We start from the raw sequence: 21,312 nt of genomic DNA on the forward strand, positions 1-21,312 counted from the left end.
AGGGAGGAAGGGAGGAAGGGAGGAAGGGAGGGAGGGAGGGAGGAAGGAAGGAAGGAAGGAAGGAAGGAAGGAAGGAAGGAAGGAAGGAAGGTTACATGCATGAGTAGAAGGATTAATCTTGGAAGTAAGGGAAACTTTTGAGGTTAGCAGAGGAACACTTTCATCTGAGGGGCATCCATTTTCTCAATAAAGCACAAAACACTGGTCTCCGTTATGGAGTGATAGGGTTGGGCTGCAGGTTTCAGAAAAATGGGAAAAAACATAAAATCATTACAGAAAATGTCTTAGGGATGCAATTTGCAAGGGTTATGGCTTTTCTCTTGTTCTGCCTTCTAAACACAGGGGGACCTCAAGACTCAGGTTTCTCCCCTGGAAAACTCATTCCCTCAAATGCATCTATCATCTCGGCTTAGATTCGCCCGTTTTTAAAAATTTGTATAAATGTATGGGTAGAGGTGCGATTTTGTTACATGCATACATTGCACAGTGGTCAACTCAGGACTTTTAGGGTATCTATCCATCATCATTTATCTACTTTTTATTCGGCACTTAGAGAGTAGTATCGGCCTGGTGCGGCCGCTCACGCCGATAATCTCAACACTTTGGGAGGCCGAGGCAGGACGACGGCTTGCACTCATAGCGAGAACTTTTTTAAAAAAGAAAAATCTTTTTTTTTTTTTTAATTGCCCGGGCTTGGTGGGGCACACATGCAGCCTGAGCGACAAAGCAAGACCCTGTATGATATAAATAAAATAAAATACACAATAAATACAATACAATACAATACATAATGCTACCGAGGCCGCTAAAAAGAACATGGCTTCTGTCATACAGGAGCTTATGGTCTGATGGGAGAGGCACTGTGAGAGTTCAGACAAGAGCTCAGAGACACGGTGGGGGCTTGAGAAAACTTAGCAGAAAAGGGTAGGGGTGGGAATCGGGGTGGGAGTGGAACTGTCTTTTTAGAAGGGCGGGCTGGAGAAGAGCAGGGAGAGCATTCCAGGAAGTGAATGCGGTCAAGAGGTGGAGCTGGATAGCCGATATGCACCAAGGGTGCCCCGGAGAGCCACTTATCAGGACGCAGAGGTCTATAAAGGAAGGGACATTTGGAGTAGTCGGAGCGTGGAGGGTCCAGGCAGGAGTCGAGGTTTGACAAGATTAGTGCTGAGCTCTAGCAAGGCGGACCTACTGCTGCGAGGAGTTTGGGCTTGGGCTTGGGCAGGAAGCAGTGCGGCTCGCGGTCCGCGACACAACAGACGCGGGTGACTGAATTCAAGGGCACCAGGCCTGAAGACTGGGGGATGGGAGGACGCGGCAAGCGGAGGCTGACTCAGGTGGGCGCGCAGGCAGCGGGACTGGCAGCCCCTGCTCGGCCCTCGCCGGCGGCGTACCTGGATGCTGCAGCTCCTTCGCGACCAACCGAGGCCTCCTCAGGCAGGCAGGGTCTCGAGGCCACTGTCTACTCAACTTCCCAGCACAGCCAAACGCAGCACTCGGAACCAGACACGTGAGGATAGCGTCCCTGGACAACCCTGAACGCCTCAGCTATTGGTGCGGAAACCGACTTTCTCCCGCCCACCTGCCGGGTTAGCCTCTAGGATTCGGCTTGCAGCGCTAGAAAGGGAACTGCGCATCAGACGCGGCACAACTCCGCCCACTAAGGCAGGAGTCAGCGCCGGCCGTCAGTCCAGCTGAAGGCCGGCATTGAACTTCCGGCTTCCGGGCCCGTTATCCTTACTACGCATCCTCAGACGCGCTGTGGTCTCGGAGAGGCCCACTGAATTCTGGGGGCTGTGGTTGCGCTCCCTCGAGGGAGGGTCTTTGACGAGCCAAGCTCTGGAACCGGAAGTTTTAGGATGCTAAATCAGAGTCAGCCAATCCTCAGCCTACGACGCGGTGACGTCTCCAGTAGCTGGGTAGATTCTCGGAGCCGGCCCTCTGGAGGTGAACCGCGCGCCCCCTAGAGCCAGGCTGTGGGCCGAGTCCAGGTAGGGATCCGAGGGGCACCGCGAGGCCCGGACCGCCAAGGATGCGGCAGCTTGGGCCGTGACCAAGGAATGGGCACGAGGGATGAGTGTCTAACGTTTCTGCCCCGTGTGTGACCTCTCTTCTTTCAGGAGGCATGATAAAGCCCCTAAGAAGCGCCAGGAAGGCTGGGGTCAGCTTGCGGCGAGGGCGGGAGGGGGAGCTGGCGGGAGAGGGGAGAGAGAGGAGGGGACTGAGTGGGCACCGCCGCTGACCCCTGGAGTGGCTGCGATTATGGAGGAGGGATTTCATTTTTTCATTTTTCCTACGGTAAGAAGGGAAACATACGTGCAATGATACACACCAGCACACGCACTGCCATATGCACTGAAGCTCCCTCTCCCAACTCTTCCTGTTTCTGGAAAAAACACACTTTATTGGGTAGACAAATAGGCCTGATGGGAAGACCTGAGTCACAGTGGACTAGGGTAGTGAACAAAAGTAGGCAAAGTGTTTGAAGCTTCCCCTTTGCCCCCACCTTAACCTCCTGGGGAGGCAGCTCTGGACACTCAGTGTCCAGACCTGGGCTCAGCCAGGCCTGGGGTGACTGTGCCCCTCACTCCTGCTGCCTGATCTGGGCAGCGCCACCCTTCACTGGTAAGACAGCATTCTCAAGGGCTAGGCGCAGAGAGGAGCCCGCCTCCGTGGTTCGTTGGAGAGTAAGAGGGTTTTAGCATAATGCTGGCCAGAGCCAGTGTGCCAGGTGCTTCCACACAGGAAGCCGAGACCCCTGCTGGACGGGGCGGGAGCCTCTCGGGCCCTCCGGACTATTTCTAGCTAGAGGCCCAGGCTGCTGACTTGTGACATTCCCCTGCTGCCACCCCATCCTGGAGCAAGGCCAGTGCAGAGCACACTCCTCCTCCTCCCCTCCTGTTCTTCCCTCACCCCAGGGAGTAGGGTGGTTTTGATTTTCTTCCTCCTCCTTGAGTTTCCTAGCTCCGGAGTTGCTGGTGTGGTCAGTACCTCATGAGAAGGCCCTCATTCAGCAGAGAGCTGCCCTTGGAATATTGGTGCCCACCAACATAGGAACCTGCTCACCCTTCCCTACCGTTCATCAGCCTTTGGGCCACCCTTTGGCCTGCTGGCTTCCAGATGCCAGGCATGGGTTAGCTGGTTACCCTGACCGGTCTGGAGCAGCTGAGGAAGAGGTGCAGGGTTTGGGAGGAAGAACAGGGTGGAGTCAGGGATGTCCTCTGGGGAGATAGCACAGGAGGGGCTCAGCTGACACCTCACTCAGCTGGAACTACTGAGAAGGGAGGCTGGGTGAATACAAAGGTCACAGGGAGCCCAGTGATCTGAGCCTGCTGTGAAAGGTATAGCTCTGTCAGCAGATTAAGTTCCTGCTCCCCAAAGAGGGTGCTGGCGGGGAGGGTGAGGGAAGGCTTGGAAAGGTCACACAGAGTGGGGAGGAGCTGGCAATGAACTAGGAACCGGGAAGTCCCTGGGGAGAATGTCAAGCCACTGGGCTAGAGATGCCAGCATGGCAGCAACTCGGGTGCCAGGGCAGCCTGGGGGAGGGGGAAAGGGGAGGACCAGAGGTTTCTGAGGACACAGATGTTGCTAGGAGAAGCTAGAAGGGGTTTGTTTGAGATCTTTGTATTTTGTTAACAAACACTGAGATCCATTGAAGCTGTGTGGGTACTGGCAGAGGTCAGCAAAGGGGTCCCTGGGGTCTGCATCAGCTCAGAAGCCCAGACTCCTCCCTGACAATCCTTGCCTCATCCCTCCTGTGGCTGAGATACTTCTTCAGCCCTTTGACAGGATTCCTGGTCTGTGTGAGACAGCCACTGGCAGCCCCTGCCCTGCTGCCCTCTCCCCCAACCCTTCCCCTCATACATCACCCCCGCCGCCAAGCAGGCAGCGCTGGAGCTTGATTCCATCCCTCCCAGAGGACACGGAGAAAGCCCCACATCAGGAGAGGGACAGGGCAACTGCATTTCTGGCAAATGTGGTGGCAAGAGGCTGCCAGAGGCTTGACAGTTCAGAATCTCCAGGTGCGTAGCTGGGCCCCATAGCCTCCTATCCTCCAGTGAAAAGATGCAAAGAGTCTGCTCCCTGGGAGTCCTGGAGATCCTGGTGACTAGGTACCGCAGGCTTCTGCTCGTCTCCACTGGGGTAAAGAAGTGGCCTGGCCTGGGCCCTGGCCCTACTCACATATGTTCTGGATGATTCTGCAGGCAGCGGATGAATTCACCCACTGGCTGGCCCTCGTAGCACACCTTGTACACAGCCATGAACAAGGGAAACCTAGATTGGAGAGGCAAAGGCTCAGCTTAGCCTCCCACTCCTAGTCCACTCTACCCCCACCCCCACTCACTACCTAACCTTCCTGTCCCCTGCCCTCCCACCTTGGAGCTCAGGGAGGCTGGCTCTGAATTTCTACCTGCTGAGAATGTGAACTTCCTAGCCCTGGGTTTAACCTCAGATTGCTGATTGCCCTGCTCCCTACCGTGTAGAACTGGCCTGCATGATTCTCTGGCTTGGATTTTTTGTGCCAATTCGGCAATGCACTTTTGTTGTTGTTGTTGTTGTTGTTGTTGTTGACACAGAGTCTTGCTCTGTCACCCAGGCTGGAGTGCAGTGGCGTGATCTCAGCTCACTGCAACCTCCATCTCCCAGGTTCAAGCGATTCTCCTGCCTCAGCCTCCTGAGTAGCTGGGATTACAGGCGCGCACCACCATGCCTGACTAATTTTTGTACTTTTAGTAGAGATGGGGTTTCGCCATGTTGGTCAGGCTGAGCTCGAACTCCTGACCTCGTGATCCACCCACCTTGGCCTCCCAAAGTGCTGGGATTACAGATGTGAGCCACCGTGCCCAGCCTTGAGCAACACACTTAACCTCTCTGAGCCTCAGTGTCACCGACTGTAAAATGGGGCCAGTATAACAAAGGAGTGAAGATATGATTGTGTATCTAAAGATGTAAAGATGTAATTAGGTACGATGAAAAAGTGCTCAATAAATACCCATTTCCTTCTTCCTGTCCTTTTGCCCAGCTGCTCCCTTTTCTAGACTTTACCCTGACCAGTCATGAGTGGATCTTCTGAACCTGTTTCATACTCTTTTCTTCTAGGAGTCTTTCTCAGACCAGCACAGCTCTGCTCTGATCAGCCTAGTCACCCCCGCTGTCTTTCTGAAAAGGAGCACCTTGAAGCAGAGCCCATCCTTCTCCTTACACCTCAGCACCCAGAACAGGATTCAGGGAACAGATGGGTTGGCCTTGGGGGAGAGACTCAAACTGGGGGTGATGGACAGAAGTGGGATAAGCTTATTCCTGCTGCCCCAGAGCTCCAACCCCAGAGCAGAGGACAAGGAAGGAGGGGCACAAAGGGATCCAGGTAATGTAGTGTGAAGAGCACTAGACTGGAAGGAGTTCAAATACCGTGAACTAGCTGGGGGACAGTGGGCATGCCAGATTCTGCAAGCTCTGGACTCTGAAACATAAGGTAACACTCCCCTCTCTGTCCACTTCACAGATTTGTGGCAGGTTCAGGAAGATGATGAACAGGGCGAGCACTTCTGGCCGTGGCTCCCTTAATCAGTGGGGCTGTGGCCAACACTTACTTGTCCACCAGGCCCTTGTGCTGGAGGATGCTATGTAGCTCCCGGGCTGTCTCGGGCCCCTGCAGTTTCTGCCCATTCAGCATCTCTTTCTCCAGCTGCTCAATGGACTGTGCAGAAAACAGGATGAGTGGATGGAAAGGGGAGAGAAGAGTTGTCAGTAGGGGGTGGAGAGACGAGCTCAGATGAGAGTGGGGTCTTGGGAGGAAAAGAGGGATGGGGATGTTCACAACAGTCTTAATGTTTGTGCTCCAGAGATGCCTCCTGCCAAGCACCTCTACCTGGATACCTACAGGGCCCCCGCTCTGTTCTCCCTTCTCCCAGGGCCCACCTTTCCTGTACGCGCAAAGGCCTCAGCCACTTTCCGGTTCCGCCCTCCATAACAGGTAGTGATCAGGTCAGCAACACCACAGCTCTCCAAGAAGGTGGCAGAGGACACAGGGCCACTGCAGAAGAGCTTGGCGAAGGCTATCATCTCCATGAGTCCCAGCCGGATCACTGCCGCCTTGGTGTTGTCGCCAAAGCCCAGGCCATCACAGAAGCCAGCACCCACGGCCACTACATTCTTGAAGGAGTGGAGGTCATAGGTGAGAAAAGACCCCCTCCCGTAGGCCCCATGTGGCGCCCCCTCATGCTCTTTTCATCAGCCAGGACACCCACTGCATAAGTGAGGTATGGTGTGTGGGCTTTTAGAAGCTACTTCCACCTCTTGGTTCCCCCCTTGCTGCACCCCCTTTCTTAAGCCCTGCCCCATACTCCCTCCTTGAGGACATTTTCTGAAAACCACTCTTCTCTCTAATTGACCTTCACATCTATGACCATTCCATTGTATAGCCCTCAAGTCAACAGCTGTCCAGGATTCATAGTTCTGGCCATTTGTCTGTCTGGGTGTCATGGATGTCTTGTCTCCCATTAACCCGGGCATCTCCTTGTCCCCTAGACCACCTCCTGGAGCCAGAGGATAGGGAGTCCCACACAGGGCTAAAGTGGGAAAGGAGCAAGGGGGTCCACGGTCTGATGATGAACAATCAGCCGGCCTGAATGGCCCTGGCCTTGCTTCTGCAGCTCCTCCTGTATGGATGGGACATGGTAGGAAAGGGGAACCACTGCTCAATAGTGAGAGCCTGGAGTGCCTGCAGGCAGAGCTCAGCTAGGCCTCCTTTGGGGCCTTCTCCTCACCCCATAGCTGCCTCTGTGCCCCTCTCACCTTTAAGGCTCCACAGATCTCTACTGTGTCCACCTCTTGCACCACTGTGATACGGAAATTGGGTGTCTGCATCAGCTCTTTCAGAAGTTGTCCCTGGGCCGGGTCCTTGCAGCCTAAAGTGAGGAGGGGGCAAGGCTTTGAGGGAAGGACTCTGTAAAAAATATTTATTTTATAGAGATGGGGTTCTCTCTCTGTTGCCCAGGCTAGACTCAAACTCCTGGGCTTAAGCGATCCTCTCGCCTCAGCCTCTTGAGTAGTTGGGACCACAGCTGTGCCACTGCACCGGCTCTCAGGGAGGGCTCATCACTGTACTTCCCTAAGCAGGCCCTGCAGCCCCTTCCCTGAGGCTGTCCCAGCCTCCTTCACCTCTGATGCTTGGATCTTCCTTTCTCTGCCTTATGGGAAAGAGATGGCTAAGTGGGGTTGGGGCAGTTTGGGGAGGGGATGCAACTAGATGCACTGTGTATGTGGGTGGCAGGGGGCTCTCACCAATGGTTGTCTCACAGAACTTCTCATCAGCCACCTCGCTGGCAATGTTGGCCCCCATCAGCACACTCATGGGGATGCCGAGGCGCTCCCCAATCACTTCGGAGATGAGCTTCAGCCCACTGGGGCCCTCGTCTATCCCCTGAGCACAGGATAGAGCTCAGGCCAGGTGCCCTTTGTGCCCATCTACGGGCTTCCGCCCAGAAATTCTGTCCTTTCCAAATCCATTGCTCATCTGTGTCCCTCCCCACAGGTCCTGCCCCATTCCTAGCTCAAGTTTGCTGTGAGGAGGCCAGACAGCATGTGACAAACTGCCCTGCCACATACCCTCAACCAATCTATCTCTCCAAGGCAACAGGTCCCCTCCACATCCCTAGGCAACTTCGCCTGACTGCCCTAACAAACTGCCATTCAGTGACCAGTCAGTGCTCCAAACCAGCTACTCTTCACACTTCTCAAACCAGCCTGCTTCTCATATTCCCCAGGCATTCCTTTACACCTCCCAAACTCCCTGAGAGACAGGACCTCCAAACCAATCTCTTGTCTCCTCCCTTCAGCCTCCCTTCCAGTGACCCCCAGCACCTCACTGCTTTCCTAAGCCTCTCCAGAGTCAACTTCCTCTCTTCTCCGGCAAACTCTTGACCTCCGTCTGCCATTTCTGTTCTTGCTTCACCCACCCTGAACCCCACAACGGTGAGCCGCACCCTCCCCCATCCACATGAAGGTGTCCCTGGCACCTTAATAAGAGACATGCCAATGGTGTTTGCCTTCAGGTGGCCCTTGAGCTGGTCACAGATCTTGCGGATGAACTGATGGGGCACCACAAAGATCAGGATGTCAGCATCTGCTGCAGCCTGGACCACATCTGGGACAGCCACCTGTGGGAGTGACCAAGTGCTCGCGGGCCTGGCAGACCTCCCCTAGCCACTGTGGAACCCCATTCAGGAGATCTGGGAGCCAAAGAGTGAGGCTGGTAGGGGGCAGGAAGGCTTGTTTGAGACTGAATCTAGAAGGACTGAACTTGGAGGAATGACACTCTACTCCCTCCCCCCAGCCACCACGCTCTCTCCCTCCAGCTGTCCTGGGCTCTTGAGGACTCCTGGAAACCTCATCCCAGCACTCTCCTATCCCTTGGCTATGGGACAGTGCGGGAGGCCAAAAGCAAACTGGGCTTGGCAGAAGAAAGAGCTCAAATAAGATTTCATCACCCAGCTCCTCAGGGACCCCAGCTGGAAGTGGGAGCCTCAGCTTTTCTGCTCTCTTCCCTGCTTCCCCTTTCCAGGTGGGGAGAACCACGTGGGTTTGACCAAAGACCGTAAGTCCAAGGAGCAGCCTCCAAGTCGGCTAATCACTCAGTGAATGAGTAACAGGATTAGTGCCTGAGGCAGGCACTACCGGACCCCAAGTCTGGGAGCCCAGTCTTTGGCTGCCATGGAGACCAACTTGTTCTCCCATCCCTTCCCCATCCACCCGCCTGGCAGCCTGTGAGGGGAAAGCACAGGTTCTCCTCAGTCCTCAGGAAAGGGCCCAGAGCAGCCCTTCTGAGACCTTCCCAAGTCCTGCCACACCTGAAGTGGCCCCCTCAGCAGGAGACACCTGTTGAGTAAGGTCGGCTCCGACTCCTGGCCCTCCCTTCCTCTCCCCGTTCCTTGCAGGGTGTTGGGGCTCACCACATTTGGGGGCAGCTTGTGCCCTGGCAGGTATTTGACATTCTCATGCTGCGTGTTGATGATCTCAGTCAGCTTTTTGCCTCCAATGTCTTCCTCAAACACCCACATGGTCACCCGTGGGTCAAACTGTGCCAGCTGGGCTGCATTGCCACCCACGATCTTGGCGATGGCTGAGCCCCTGGCAGGAGGGGGAGCCCAGGAAAGTACAGGAGGAGGGAACAGTGGCAAGAGTTGGGGCAGCGTCCCACCTCAGGATCTCACAGCAGCCCCCTAGGCTGTTCACCCCTACCTTCCTTATCACCTCCACTCCCATGTCAAACATGTCCCCAGTGACCTGGCAGTAGAAGGGAGACTCAGTCTCCTCACCCTTTGCTACTAGAGAAGGGAGCCCCCCTTCCCATCTTCCCACCCCCAAACTCAAGCAGCTCTTCACACGGAGCGCTCTGGAGACGCCTTCCCATGGTGAACAGGTGCAGCTGCCCAGGCGGGCGGGGGCCAGGAGAGGGCCGGGCACCCTCTGTCCTGTGCTGCTGTGATAGAAGATAGCAGCAGGGGCTGAACAGGAACCTGAGGGCTTTTCCCACCCATTCTGCCTCCTACCCACCTCTGTCCTGGGGGGCCTACCCTTCCCCCATATCGCTTGACAGAGCCGCTTACCAGTTCCCGGAGCCTACAATGCAGACTTTCTTGCTAGCCATGGTGCCGCGTCTCTGCCTGAGCCGGCTCAGTGCCACACTCCCTAGCTCCTCTGCCGGCTAGGAGCATTTAACTCCACCACACGTGGGTGCAGCCAAGCCCCGCCCTCCAGGGGTGGGTGGGGAGGCTGGCGCCCAGGGAGATAGAGTCTGGCAGAGCCAGGGAAAGGAGAGACGGTACAGACAGGTGGGGAACAGGAATGGGGCAGAGACTAGGCCCTGCTTTTCCTCCTGGGCTCATCGGCTGACAGTGCTGGCAAGCTTCTTCCCTTGGTCCCAGCCCAGCTTCCCACCCCCTCCCCACCATGGTCTCATTTTGAGGTCTGCCAAGAAAATAGCCCAGATAAGGAGCAGGTGACTGGTCTCCCTCACTCCCTTCTGTCTCCTAGCATAAAATAAATTGTATTTAGCTTCAGTAGCAGCTAGGGGAATGCCTTTCAGAGGTAGGCTCCTCCATGACTCCCTATCCCACACCCTGCCACATACCCTCGCAGGACCCTGTTCCACAATTCTGTCCTCTAGCAGGCCCACGCTAGCTGCACTGCAGGGCTGAGGTGGGGGATGTGGGCCCACTTCCCGCCTCTAAAGATGAGGCCACATTAAGAGGTAAGGGCCTGTTTTGAGGACAGCTCAGCTCAAAAGAGGATGAGGCTCCAGGAGCCTCAAAAGACAAGGTTGTCTTGGTCACTCACAGAGGTCATCTTGGGGACTCATCCATGGGCCTCTCACCTCACATGATCCCCACCCAAAAATGTGTTCTAGGGAAAGTGGGAAAGGTCAAAGTTAGAGGGCTCTGAGAATTGCGGCACACAATTTTGTTGTAGACTGTGGGCTTAAGAGGACAGGAAAGAATAGGAGGCAGGCAGAGTGCACACTGTCCTTGAGAGGCTTTGAGCCTCCTTCAACTCCTCCTCTCAGGGATTTCCAAGGTACTGCCCCAGGGGCTTCCTCAGGTGAATGGCTAGTCTGCAGAGGCCAGAAAAGGGGAAGGGAGGCAGGACCCGGGGCAGCTGTGTCCGTGGGGCTTTGTGGTCTCAGATGCCGTCACTGGGGGTAAGTTTGGTATATGTTTTTTGGGGAAGGGCGAGATGGAAGGAACATAGTCAGCAGTTCAGGGCTCTGTATCGCCCACAGCCATCTGTTTGTCTAAGACGAGGGAAGCTCTGGTTTCCAGGCTGATCTGGAGAGTGGAGCAAGAGGCTCCTAACACTGTGCACCTTGGCCTAGAGGGCAGACACCACCATGTGCTCACGTGCTGTCCTCCTGGCTTGGCAGACATTTAGGTGGGTGTTGCCATCCCCCTGGGCTGCTGCTGGCCAGCAACTGGTAACAAGCACTGGGCTAGAGGGAAGTCTGGGCACAACTTGTGGGTAGGGGTAAGCAGGCAGGAGGTCAAGACTGGGAAGAAATGGCTTTCTAAGTTCCAGGGACTGCCCAGGAAAAACCAACCATATTCTCCTTCCATGGCCAGTGAGTTCCCATAGGGAAACGGACATGAAATCAGTAGTTGGCTGTTTTTCTTTGCACAATGTTATACCTAATACGGAGACAGCCTCCCACAGACCACTCCTTTATTGCACTGGCACTGAGATGAAGGCTCCAGTGCCAGGCTGCCAGCTGGGAGCACTGATTACGGGTGATGGAAGAGAAAGGATGCTTCTGTCCCTGGCACAAATGATGAGAGCCCCAAAGAATGGATGTTTATGCATAAAATAACCCCCTTGTTTTTGCCTAAATGCTTCCCTCTCTCATTTTGCCCCTACAATCATTTTAGGTAGTGTAGAGACTAAGAATGTGCTCATTTACATGGGAATAAAGAGGGTGCAGAGATTCAGAACTGGCTCATCACAGGAAGTTATCTGTATCACTAGAGCTCTTTTCCCAAGAGCAAACTGTAGATTATTTGGTTGAAATTAATAATGGTTCATCAGCCATTCATTACACATGTAATTAGCCTGGGTAAAAACAGATGCCATTTCAATGTCCTTGACATCAATTTTCCCCACTCCTAGTTATCGGCCCAACCACTCCTCTCTGCTTTCCCTTCTCAAGTCTGATAAACCCCAAGTTCCGGAGAAGGAACAGTGGTTGGATTTTTTGGTGGGTTTGATTACATATATTGAACAGGCAATGCTAGAATGTTCCCATCCAAAGATGCAAAGGATAATTTTTAAACTACAACTTTGGAAAGTGGTTGCACTCTGATCCTATATTCCAAACCCCATTCTTGCATAATGACAAAGGAAAAAGTCATGAGCCCCCAAGTGGGAAGCAGGTAGAACTGCAGGCGAGTTTCAAGTGATTGCTAATGAGAATCTCTCCTGAGCTGTCTTCCAAACTCTGCCAAGGAGGGGCTAGTTGTCTACAGTATGAGGATGACAACACAGAACTTCCATGGTGCTCTTAAGAACTGAACTCTTACCTGGGCGCGGTGGCTCATGCCTGTAATCCCAGCACTTTGGGAGGCCGAGGCAGGCAGATCACCTGAGGTTGGGAGTTTTGAGACCAGTCTGATCAACATGGAGAAACCCCATCTCTACTAAAAATACAAAATTAGCCGGGCATGGTGGTGTGTGCCTGTAATCCCAGCTACTTGGGAAGCTGAGGCAGAAGAATCACTTGAACCTGGGAGGCGGAGGTTGTAGTGAGCCAAGAACGCGCCATTGCACTCCAGCCTGGGCAACAAGAGCAAAACTCCGTCTCAAAACACAAAACTGAACTCTTACTTGAACCATGAAAGTGGAACCTTAAACATTAGAGTAGCAGGCACAAAAAGCAAAAATGTCTTTGGTTGTCCAGTTCCTGCCCACATCTAGACAGAAGCCCTGGGGGAAGAAGTGAAACTCCTCCAAAGGCTTAGGTTTGTCAAACGTAAGGGGATCATGGGCATCTATGGCTCACTCCAGCCAATAGGTGCTCTGGGGAGCTCAGATGGACAAGGAGGAAGATGACTGCCACTGACCTGTTAGTACCTGCGTAACAAGGAAAGTCGGGAAAGGGCTCCTAAGATCCAGTGGTGAAACCCAATAATCCCAACCAGCAACTAGTCTGCTTGGACCACTGGGGCAGACACCAATCTCTTAAGGTAAGACCCTGTGGTCCACAAAAGTAGAAATCTCATTTTCCACTTTATCTCCCGTGTCTAGCATCACAACTAGCACACAGCAGGTGCTCAATAAATACTTGTCAAATAAAATGAACAAACACTACGAGCATGGCTAATGGTACTGAAGGAAGAAGAGCTCAGGGAAGAGCTCTCTCAGTAGGTAAGAGGACCCAACCTTCAGAAGATTCTTTTATTAAAACTGGGTAACATCAATAAGGGGACAGTACAAAAAAAATTTTGGTCCATGAAAAAAACATAATTCAGTTAATAAAAACAGTTATCAACAGGGACACTATGGAAGTACTGAGCTTCCTTCTCATGGTTCCAGCCAGGAGGCGGGCCAGGGCTCAGCTGCCCCAAGGTTGTCCAGTGTCAACCTTTCAAGGGAGGGAAAATGGCAGGAAGGAGAAGATGGGGAGAAAACTCTGCTGTCCCCAGTGTAGAACAGGCAGGGATTTGAGGGTGGGGGTGTGCTCGCAGGAGCCTGAGGAGGGGGTGGGGAAGCAGGGGCTTTGTCAGTTCTGTGGGTTTAGAGCCCATGCTGAACGGAATTCCCCCTCTGTGCCCAGCTGTCTCCCACCCTTGCTGTGTTGAGTCTGCGAGCCTGGGATATGCTAACTCGGGGGTAATACAACCTGGAAGAAGAATGTGAGGCTCTCCTGGAAAGATGCAAAAACCATCTCAGTTCCAAGGGGCCAAGATCACAAGGTCCTGCTGCTACCTGAGGGGTCTGAAGCTTTGAGGGCAGGGGCTGGGGAGTCACAATCCTGTGAGGCAGGGAGAGGGAAGAGTCACAAACCCAACTCAGCGCTATTCTCCAGCCCTAGGCGCTTTCACTCCTCAGTGCCCTAGAAGTCACCAGTAGGTGTCAACTGGGCAGACAAGGGACAGGAAGACAGGGATGGCCCAGGGCTTTTTACCCGTTTGGTTTTAGGCCTGTTTCTCCATTAAGGGATGGGGAGGCAGGGTGGAGTGAATGAATCACATCTCCAAACAGCAGCAGGAAGGAACAGCCTCTGCTGGCAATGACAGTTCCCCAGATGAGATCCCTGGGGCTGTGAAAGGGAAAGGCAAGATTTCCCCACCCAATGCCCAGGGTTAGGACAGATCTGAGGGAATTACAAAGGGCAGCCACAGGGAGTGTCTGGGAGAGAGCAACAGTTAAAGAACAAACTCCAATACTGATGTGGACCCCCACTAAGGAGTGAGAGAAGCACTGAGAGAGCAGGCCAATCCAGAGGGCTGGGGACTGACCTGGGGCTCAGTGGAGCCCAAGAACCAGGGTTTCTTTAGTGCTATGGGGCAACAAGTGAAGGGAGAGTTTGTTCCAAACCTGTGGAGGGAAGGAAGGAAATTGGATTCTGTTATCAGGAGAGCCAAGATCAACTAGCTTATAGAGTGCCCCCAGGCCTGAGTCTTGGAGAAGGAGCTAAAGCTCCCAACTCCTGGGTCTCTGAAGGGCAGGATCAGTGTAGCTGGTCCCCTTGAAGACCACCTGGCCTTAGGCCCAATCCATTCCAAGCACTCATTACCACTACAGGTTCTCTCTCTAACACTATCTAGAGGTCCTATGTAGACCAGGGGAGGGTAGAGGCACATGGGAACTTTGTGGGTCAAAGGGAAGCTGGGGGTGGGAAGGGATGGGGTGAAAGAAGAGGGTAACAGGTGTCTTATGAGACAGAAATGTGAGACCCTCTTCATTCTGGTGTTGTCCTTGAACCAACAGCATCCCCTGGAACGCCCCAAGCAAGACCAAGGCAGGTGCTATGAGGCAGGCAGCACAGGGCCCAAATCGAGAATTGGTGCAGCCGAATCAGGGCTGTGGGAGACGCCCTATGTATTCCGGATTCCCAGGGCTTGCTCTAATTCTTGTCGTCTCTGCTGCACCTAAGGAGAAAATAGTGACGGGAGTAGAAGATGAGACAAACCAGAAGTTTGTGTCTAACACCACTGACCCCTATCAGGGGTGAAAACCCTGTGCCTTTTATCAATTTCCCCATGCACCCCATGTACTTACCTTGGAGTAGAAGTATCGGCACACAGCCTCCTGAGCCCAGGGCTGGAAGTAGAACTCAGCTCGGCGCTCCTCCTCTGGGTTACCCACCACATCAGTCATTGTCTGAGGGAGATGCAGGGAGAGGGAAGAGAGAGAAAAGGCTTGTTTCCTTCCTTCACACCCACTATTGCGTAAATGGTATCCTCCCCCAAAATGTTGAAGTCTAACCCCCTAGTACCTGTGAATGACCTTATTTGGAAATAGGGTCTCTGCAGATGATCAAGTTAAGATGAGGTCACTAGGGTACCCCCTAATATGACTGGTAGGTTCCCTTATAAAGAGGGGAAATTTGGACACGGAGACAGACACGTACAGAAGGAAGATGACGTTAAGTCACACAGAAACCACCACCTACAAGCCAAGGAACACCTGCGGTACCAGAAGCTGAGAGATGCACAGAACAGAGTCTCCCTCCCAGCTCACGGAAGGAAGCAGCACTGCCCACACTAATTTTGGACTTCCAGCCTCCACAACTGTGAGACAAACCTGTTGTTTAAAACTGCCCAGTTTGTGGTAGTTTGTGGTAGTTTGCTACAGCAGCCTCAGCAAACTGATACAACACCCAGTCACCTCTGCAATCAACAAGTCATTGCCTTGTTCAGGGATCTTTCCTGGCATCCCTTTTCCCTTGCTCCTCTGCTCAGCCTAACTAGTCACAGTCAGCACAGGAGGGGTGAGAACTGATGGGTTCATACTCTGTGCCCATTCCTATCTACTAGACTGAGCTTACTGTGCTCCCCTTTCTGAGAAATGTCTTCAAATCCCAAATTTTCCATGAAGCCTTCCCCAGAGATTCTAGTTTCACTGATCTCCCTTCTCTGAATTACCTTATTGATCCTGGTCAGTCTGATAATGTCTTTTTTTTTTTGAGATGGAGTCTTACTCTGTCAGCCAGGCTGGAGTGCAGTGGCGCGATCTCGGCTCACTGCAGCCTCCGTCTCCCGGGTTCAAGCGATTCTCCTGCCTCAGCCTCCTGGGTAACTGGGATTACAGGCACCTGCCACCATGTCTGGCTGATTTTTGTATTTTAGTAGAGATGGGTTTTCACTGTGTTGGCCAGGCTAGTCTCAAACTCCTGACCTCAGGTGATCTGCCCTCCTCAGCCTCCCAAAGTACTGGGATTACAGGCGTAAGCCACCACGCCTGGCCTGATAATGTCTTATATCGTTTACTACTTTGTATCACACTAGCCTAGTTTCTCTTTTTTTTTGAGACGGAGTCTCGCTCTGTCACCCAGGCTGGAGTGCAGTGGCACGATCTTGGCTCACTGCAACCTCTGCTTCCTGGGTTCAAGTGATTCTCCTGCCTCAGCCTCCCAAGTAGCTGGGATTACAGGTGCACACTACCACGCCCGGCTAAATTTTTGTATTTTTAGTGGAGACAGGGTTTCACCATGTTGGCCAGGCTCGTCTCAAACTCCTGACTTCAAGCGCTCTGTCGGCCTCAGCCTCCCAAAGTGCTGGGATTACAGGTGTGAGCCACCGTGCCCGGCTATACTAGCCTAGTTTCTTCAGACAGAATGTAGGCTGCTTTGAAAGCAGAGATCAGGTCTTCCACTCTGTATCCCTGACAAGATGAAGCACAGTGACAGACAAAGTAAGTACTAAATCAACACGTGATGGGTCTGCCCCCATTTCCCTGCTTAACTGCAAAATGGACCCTGGAACATGCTAAAGAAAAATCTGGCCCCTTACTCCTTCCTCTGGGTCTTCTACCAGCTGCTACATAAATAAAGCAGGTGTGTGCCTCGCTGACCTAAGTCCCTTCAGACCTCTCCTAGGTTCTTTACCTTGAGGTCCCTGCACTGGGACTGAAGCCAGTCATTGATGAAACCCTGAGGGTCTCTGGCAAAGCTCAGCATGAACTCCCGCTGAGTCTTCAGCTGGTTGATGGTTTCTATTGTCTCATGGATCTGAAAGGAAGAACGAAGCCCATACCATTTTCAAACTAGAAAAATGAGAAGTTAAATGGCAGGTGGTGCCTGACAATTCCACATGCCACTCCCAACCTAGTCACAGTGCTGCCCACAGCTGGTACCATCATATAAAGTTCCAACTGCTCCGACCCTTGGCATTCTTTCAGCAGGTAATTTGCCCTTGTTTGTGTCTCTCTGTACACCCCATGTGAGGAAAGTTTTCCTTTTGGTCTCCTCAGTGCCCACTATGGGCAAAGCTACATGATGAATACTTACTCCACAGCCCAAATGGGTCCAAAAGTGTTCTCAGGAAGAAAAGGACTGACATATGGGGCTGTCTCATAAGCTCTCATCTCTGGGTTTTGTTCTCAACTCTTTTCTCATTCTACATACTCCTCCCAGCAATTTCTTTGACTTGTATGTCTTCCACTACCACTGACAGGGTAATGAGTCCCCAGTCTGCAGCCCAGAGTCTATTTTCTATACTCCAACCAATCTGACTGCTTAAACTTGACATCTCTAAAATTAAATTCACTACCCTTTCTCCAATACCTGCTCCTCCTCCTCCCCTCTTCCCAGTCATAGTAAATACTACTATCCACCCAAGCTAGAGACCTGGGAGGCATCATAACATTTCCTTCTCATTCACCCCTCACTCTAACCCCAACAGTGGCCAAATTCCTTCAATTGCACTTTGACACCTCTCAAATCTACTTATCTCCACCCTGACTGTCGGGACTGTAAATGTAGGGCCTGAACACGTCTCACATGGATTACTGCACCAGCCTCCTAACTGGGCTTCCTGCCTCCAGCCCTGCCCTCTGACAAATTATTCTCCACCTTCCTGCAATGATGATTCTACATACAAATAGCATCAGTCCCTCCACTGGTAATGATCTCTCAACACAGTCTTCAGGATGAAACATAAACCAGTCTTCCCTGAATCAAAGGTTCTTCATGATTAGGCATCTGGCTCCCCATCTAGCTTTCCTTCCCAAAACATCCCATCCCTGGCACTCTATGCTGTATCTAGCACACTAAATGGCTGGTACTTCTTTAAGACACCAGGCTCGCTCTCTCCTCTCTGGATCTTTACATGCCCTGTTCCCTCTTTCTGGAATGTCTTCTGCCTCCTATACCCCGAGCACCACTATCCTTTTTGCCCTTTCATTAACACCTACTTTGTCCTTCAAGATTTCATTAGGGCTGGGCGCGGTGGCTCACACCTGTGATACCAGCACTTTGGGAGGCCGAAGCGGGTGGATCACCTGAGGTCAGGAGTTCAAGACCAGTCTGACTAATATGGTGAAACCCCGTCTCTACTAAAAATTCAAAAATTAGCCGGGCGTGGTGGCGGGCACCTGTAGTCCCAGCTACTCAGGAGGCTGAGACAGGAGAATCACTTGAACCCAGGAGACGGAGGTTGCAGTGAGCCAAGATCACGCCATTGCACTCCAGCCTAAGCGACAGAGCAAGACTCCGTCTCAAAAAAAAAAAAAAAAAAAAAAAAAAAAAAAGATTTAGTTGGGGCATCAACTCTTCCAGCAAAGCCTCCCTTTTTCCTTCGTGTTCCCAAAGCACTTTTGGCTTTATTTGCAAGGACTGTGTCTAATAATAACAATCCAGATAACAATAATAGTAGCAGAAGTTACCATTTGTTGTTTTTATGTGCCAGATACAGACTCAAGTCTTTACATATACTCCCTCATTTAATTGTCATAGCAACCTGATTAAAATAGGTACTATGGGCTGGGCATGGTGGCTCACGCTTGTAATCCCAATACTTTGGGAGGCCGAGGCGGGCAGATCACTTGAGGTCAGGAGTTAGAGACCAGCCTGGCCAACATGGCGAAACCCTGTCTCTACTAAAAATACAAAAATTAGCCAGGTGTGAAGGTGGGTGCCTGTAATCCCAGCTACTTGGGAGGCTGAGGCAGGAGAATCGCTTGAACCCAGAAGTGGAGGTTGCCGTGAGGCAGGATTGCACCACTGCACTCCAGCCTGGGCGAGAGAGTGAGACTCCTGAAAAGAAAAAAGAAAAAAAAAAAAAGGTACCATGGTCTCTATTCCACAAATCAGAAACTGAGGCTCAGCACTATTGAGAGTATCCCCACAATCAGAATTCATTTGAGTCTGGCTCAAACCAGCACCAAGCACAGTACCTGACATATACTGGGTGTCGCCATATTTTGAATGAACACTAAAAATCAAAAGGAGGCCTTGAAGCTGTGATAGGGGCTGGTGGTACCCAACCGTCCAGGGCACAGACCCCTACCTTGTTGTCTAGAGTAGCAATCTCCTGTTGGCTGGCAGTGGACAGCAGAAAAGAATTCATCTGGGTCTTCAAGGTGTCATCCACTTCAACATCAATGTCATAACAAGCTGTCTTTTTCTGATCATTCGGGTCAACACTGGACAGGAAACCAAAGGGGCCTGGTAAAGAGCTTGTCCCCTAAGACCTAATTACACAGGGTCAAAAAGATGACCCAGGATGAAGAGAAAAGGGGCTAATTGCAAAAGGGCCCAAGAACTTCTGGGTGTGACAGAAATGTTCTATACTTTATTGTGGCAGCTACATGGTGTACAGATCTGGCAAAAATCTTCAGACTACACTTTCAATTGGTATACTCTGTTATATATAAATTATACTTCAATAACGTTATTTATTTAAAAAGTCAATGGTAAAAATTCAAGCAGTACAAAAGGTATCCTGTGAAAAGTAGTTCCTTCCTCTCCAAAGGAAATCACTGCTACAGTCTCCTATATATCTTTCTCCCTTTAAAAAAAATTTTTGGCAGCCAGGCATGGTAGCTTACGCCTGTAATCCCAGCACTTTGGGAGGCCAAGGTGGGCGATCACCTGAGGTCAGGAACATGGTGAAACCCCATTTTTACTAAAAATTAGCCAGACATGGTAACTTATGCCTGTAATCCCAGCTACTGGGGAAGCTGAGGCAGGAGAATCTCTTGAACCTGGGAAGCAGAGGTTATAGTGAGCCAAGTTCATGCCACTACACTTCAGCCTGGGTGACAGAGTGAGACGGTCTCAAAAAAAAAAAAAAATTTGGCGAGCCATGGTGGCTCATGCCTGTAATCCTAACACTTTGGGAGGCTGAAGTAAGAGGACTGCTTGAGCCCACGAGTTTGAGACCAGCCTATACTACACAGTAAGACCCCAGGTTCTACAAAAAATATCAAAATAATTCCTGGGCTAGGTGGCACACGTCTGTGATCCCAGCTACTCAGAAGGCTGAGGTGGGAGGATCACTTGAGCCCAGGAGGTCGAGGATGCAGTGAGCCATGATTACACCACTGCATTCCAGCCTGGGCAACAGAGAGAGACTCTGTCTCAAAAAATAATAATAATAATAATAATAATTTTTAAAACTTTTTTGGCCAAGTGTGGTGGCTCACGCCTGTAACCCCAGCACTCTGGGAGGCCAACACGGGCAGATCACTCAAGGCCAGGAATTCAACACCAGTGTGGCCAACATGGTGAAACTCCATCTCTACTAAAAATACAAAAAGTGGCGCATGCCTGTAATGACAACTACTTGGGAGGCTGAGGCACAAGAATTGCTTGAACCTGGGAGGCAGCGGTTACAGTGAGCAAAGATCACGCCACTGCATTCCAGTCTGGCAGAGCGAGACTCTATATATGTTTAAACAAACGAAGCTTTTTTTTTTTTTAAAGATGGAGTCTCGCTCTGTTGCCCAGGCTGGAGTGCAGTGGCACAATCTCGGCTCACTGCAATGTCTGCCTCCCAGGTTCAAGCGATTCTCCTTCCTCAGCCTCCCAAGTAGCTGGGACTACAGGTGCCCACCACCACACCCACCTAATTTTTGTATTTTTAGTAGAGATGGGGTTTCACCATATTGGCCAGACTGGTCTTGAACTCCTGACCTTGTGATCCGCCCGCCTTGGCCTCCCGAAGTGCTGGAATTACAGACGTGAGCCACTGCACCTGACCAAACAAACTTTTTTTCATTGTTTCAGAGACAGGATTTTGCTATGTTGCCCAGGCCGGACTCGAACTCCAGGACTCAAATATCTACCCACCTTAGCCTCTGGAGTAGCTGGGTCTACAGGAACGTGCCACTGTGCCTGGCTTTCTCCCTTTTAAACTAAAATTGACCCCAAAAATAAAGTCAAACACAAAATTAAAAGTGGTCTAACTTTAAGCATAGGAATACAGGACAGACCAACTTCTACTGACCTAATTTATAGGTTGAGGAGTTACTACTGCGTAAGTAATGGTTCAGGGTCTTATCTTTCTTCTTTTTCTCCCCCCTCCCTCTCTGTCATCTTGTAGGTTCAGGGTCAAAAGAAAAACAAAGCCCACCAGGCGTGGTGGCTCATGCCTGTAATCCCAGCACTTTGGGAGGCTTGAAGCAGGTGGATCACAGAGTTAGGAGATCGAGACCATCCTGGCCAACATTGTGAAACGCCATCTCTACTCAAATACAAAAAATCAGCTGAGCGTACTGGCATGCTGTAATCCCAGCTACTCAGGAGGCTGAGGCAGGAGAATCGCTTGAACCCAGGAGGTGGAGGTTGCAGTGAGCTGAGATTGCACTGCTGCACTCCAGCCT

At 51.8% G+C, this 21,312-nt stretch overlaps 3 protein-coding genes across 7 annotated transcripts in view; all 3 read right to left on the reverse strand.

Annotated features, from left to right (window-relative positions):
• The window catches only part of LOC105527987 (cytochrome c oxidase assembly protein COX14), a 13,645-nt gene extending 8,816 nt beyond the window's left edge, over positions 1-4,829 (reverse strand). Inside the window, exon 1 of one of the 3 annotated variants that reach the window (XM_011964549.1) lies at positions 4,781-4,829. The gene's annotated coding sequence lies outside the window, so the exon portion shown is untranslated. Of the gene's footprint in view, positions 1-1,185; positions 1,937-4,780 lie in introns of those variants that run through there. The other 2 variants (XM_011964534.1, XM_011964542.1) reach the window with 2 other exon arrangements.
• GPD1 (glycerol-3-phosphate dehydrogenase 1 (soluble)) lies at positions 2,379-9,873 on the reverse strand. Of its 2 annotated transcripts, none has more exons than XM_011964520.1 (8): positions 9,606-9,873; positions 8,949-9,126; positions 8,016-8,087; positions 7,282-7,420; positions 6,793-6,905; positions 5,917-6,150; positions 5,589-5,695; positions 2,379-4,272 (listed from the first exon to the last, which is right to left on the reverse strand). In XM_011964520.1, the coding sequence occupies exons 1-8, from the start codon at positions 9,644-9,646 to the stop codon at positions 4,176-4,178; spliced, it is 981 nt and encodes a 326-aa protein (XP_011819910.1). In that variant the 5' UTR covers positions 9,647-9,873; the 3' UTR covers positions 2,379-4,175. The 2 variants fall into 2 exon arrangements, with proteins under 2 accessions (XP_011819910.1, XP_011819901.1); XM_011964511.1 differs by having other exon boundaries at positions 8,016-8,156.
• Positions 9,874-12,862: 2,989 nt separating this feature from the next.
• Positions 12,863-21,312, reverse strand: part of SMARCD1 (SWI/SNF related, matrix associated, actin dependent regulator of chromatin, subfamily d, member 1) — a 15,588-nt gene continuing 7,138 nt past the window's right edge. Inside the window, exons 10-13 of one of the 2 annotated variants that reach the window (XM_011964604.1) lie at positions 18,996-19,131; positions 16,595-16,717; positions 14,767-14,868; positions 12,863-14,636 (exon numbers count right to left, since the gene is read on the reverse strand). In XM_011964604.1, the coding sequence (XP_011819994.1) occupies positions 14,583-14,636; positions 14,767-14,868; positions 16,595-16,717; positions 18,996-19,131 (415 nt within the window). In that variant the 3' untranslated portion in view covers positions 12,863-14,582. The remainder of the gene's footprint in view (positions 14,637-14,766; positions 14,869-16,594; positions 16,718-18,995; positions 19,132-21,312) is intronic. The other variant, XM_011964615.1, reaches the window with a different exon arrangement.

Source organism: Mandrillus leucophaeus, unplaced genomic scaffold, assembly GCF_000951045.1.
Source record: "Mandrillus leucophaeus isolate KB7577 unplaced genomic scaffold, Mleu.le_1.0 Scaffold118, whole genome shotgun sequence".
In the NCBI taxonomy this organism is placed as follows: domain Eukaryota; kingdom Metazoa; phylum Chordata; class Mammalia; order Primates; family Cercopithecidae; genus Mandrillus; species Mandrillus leucophaeus.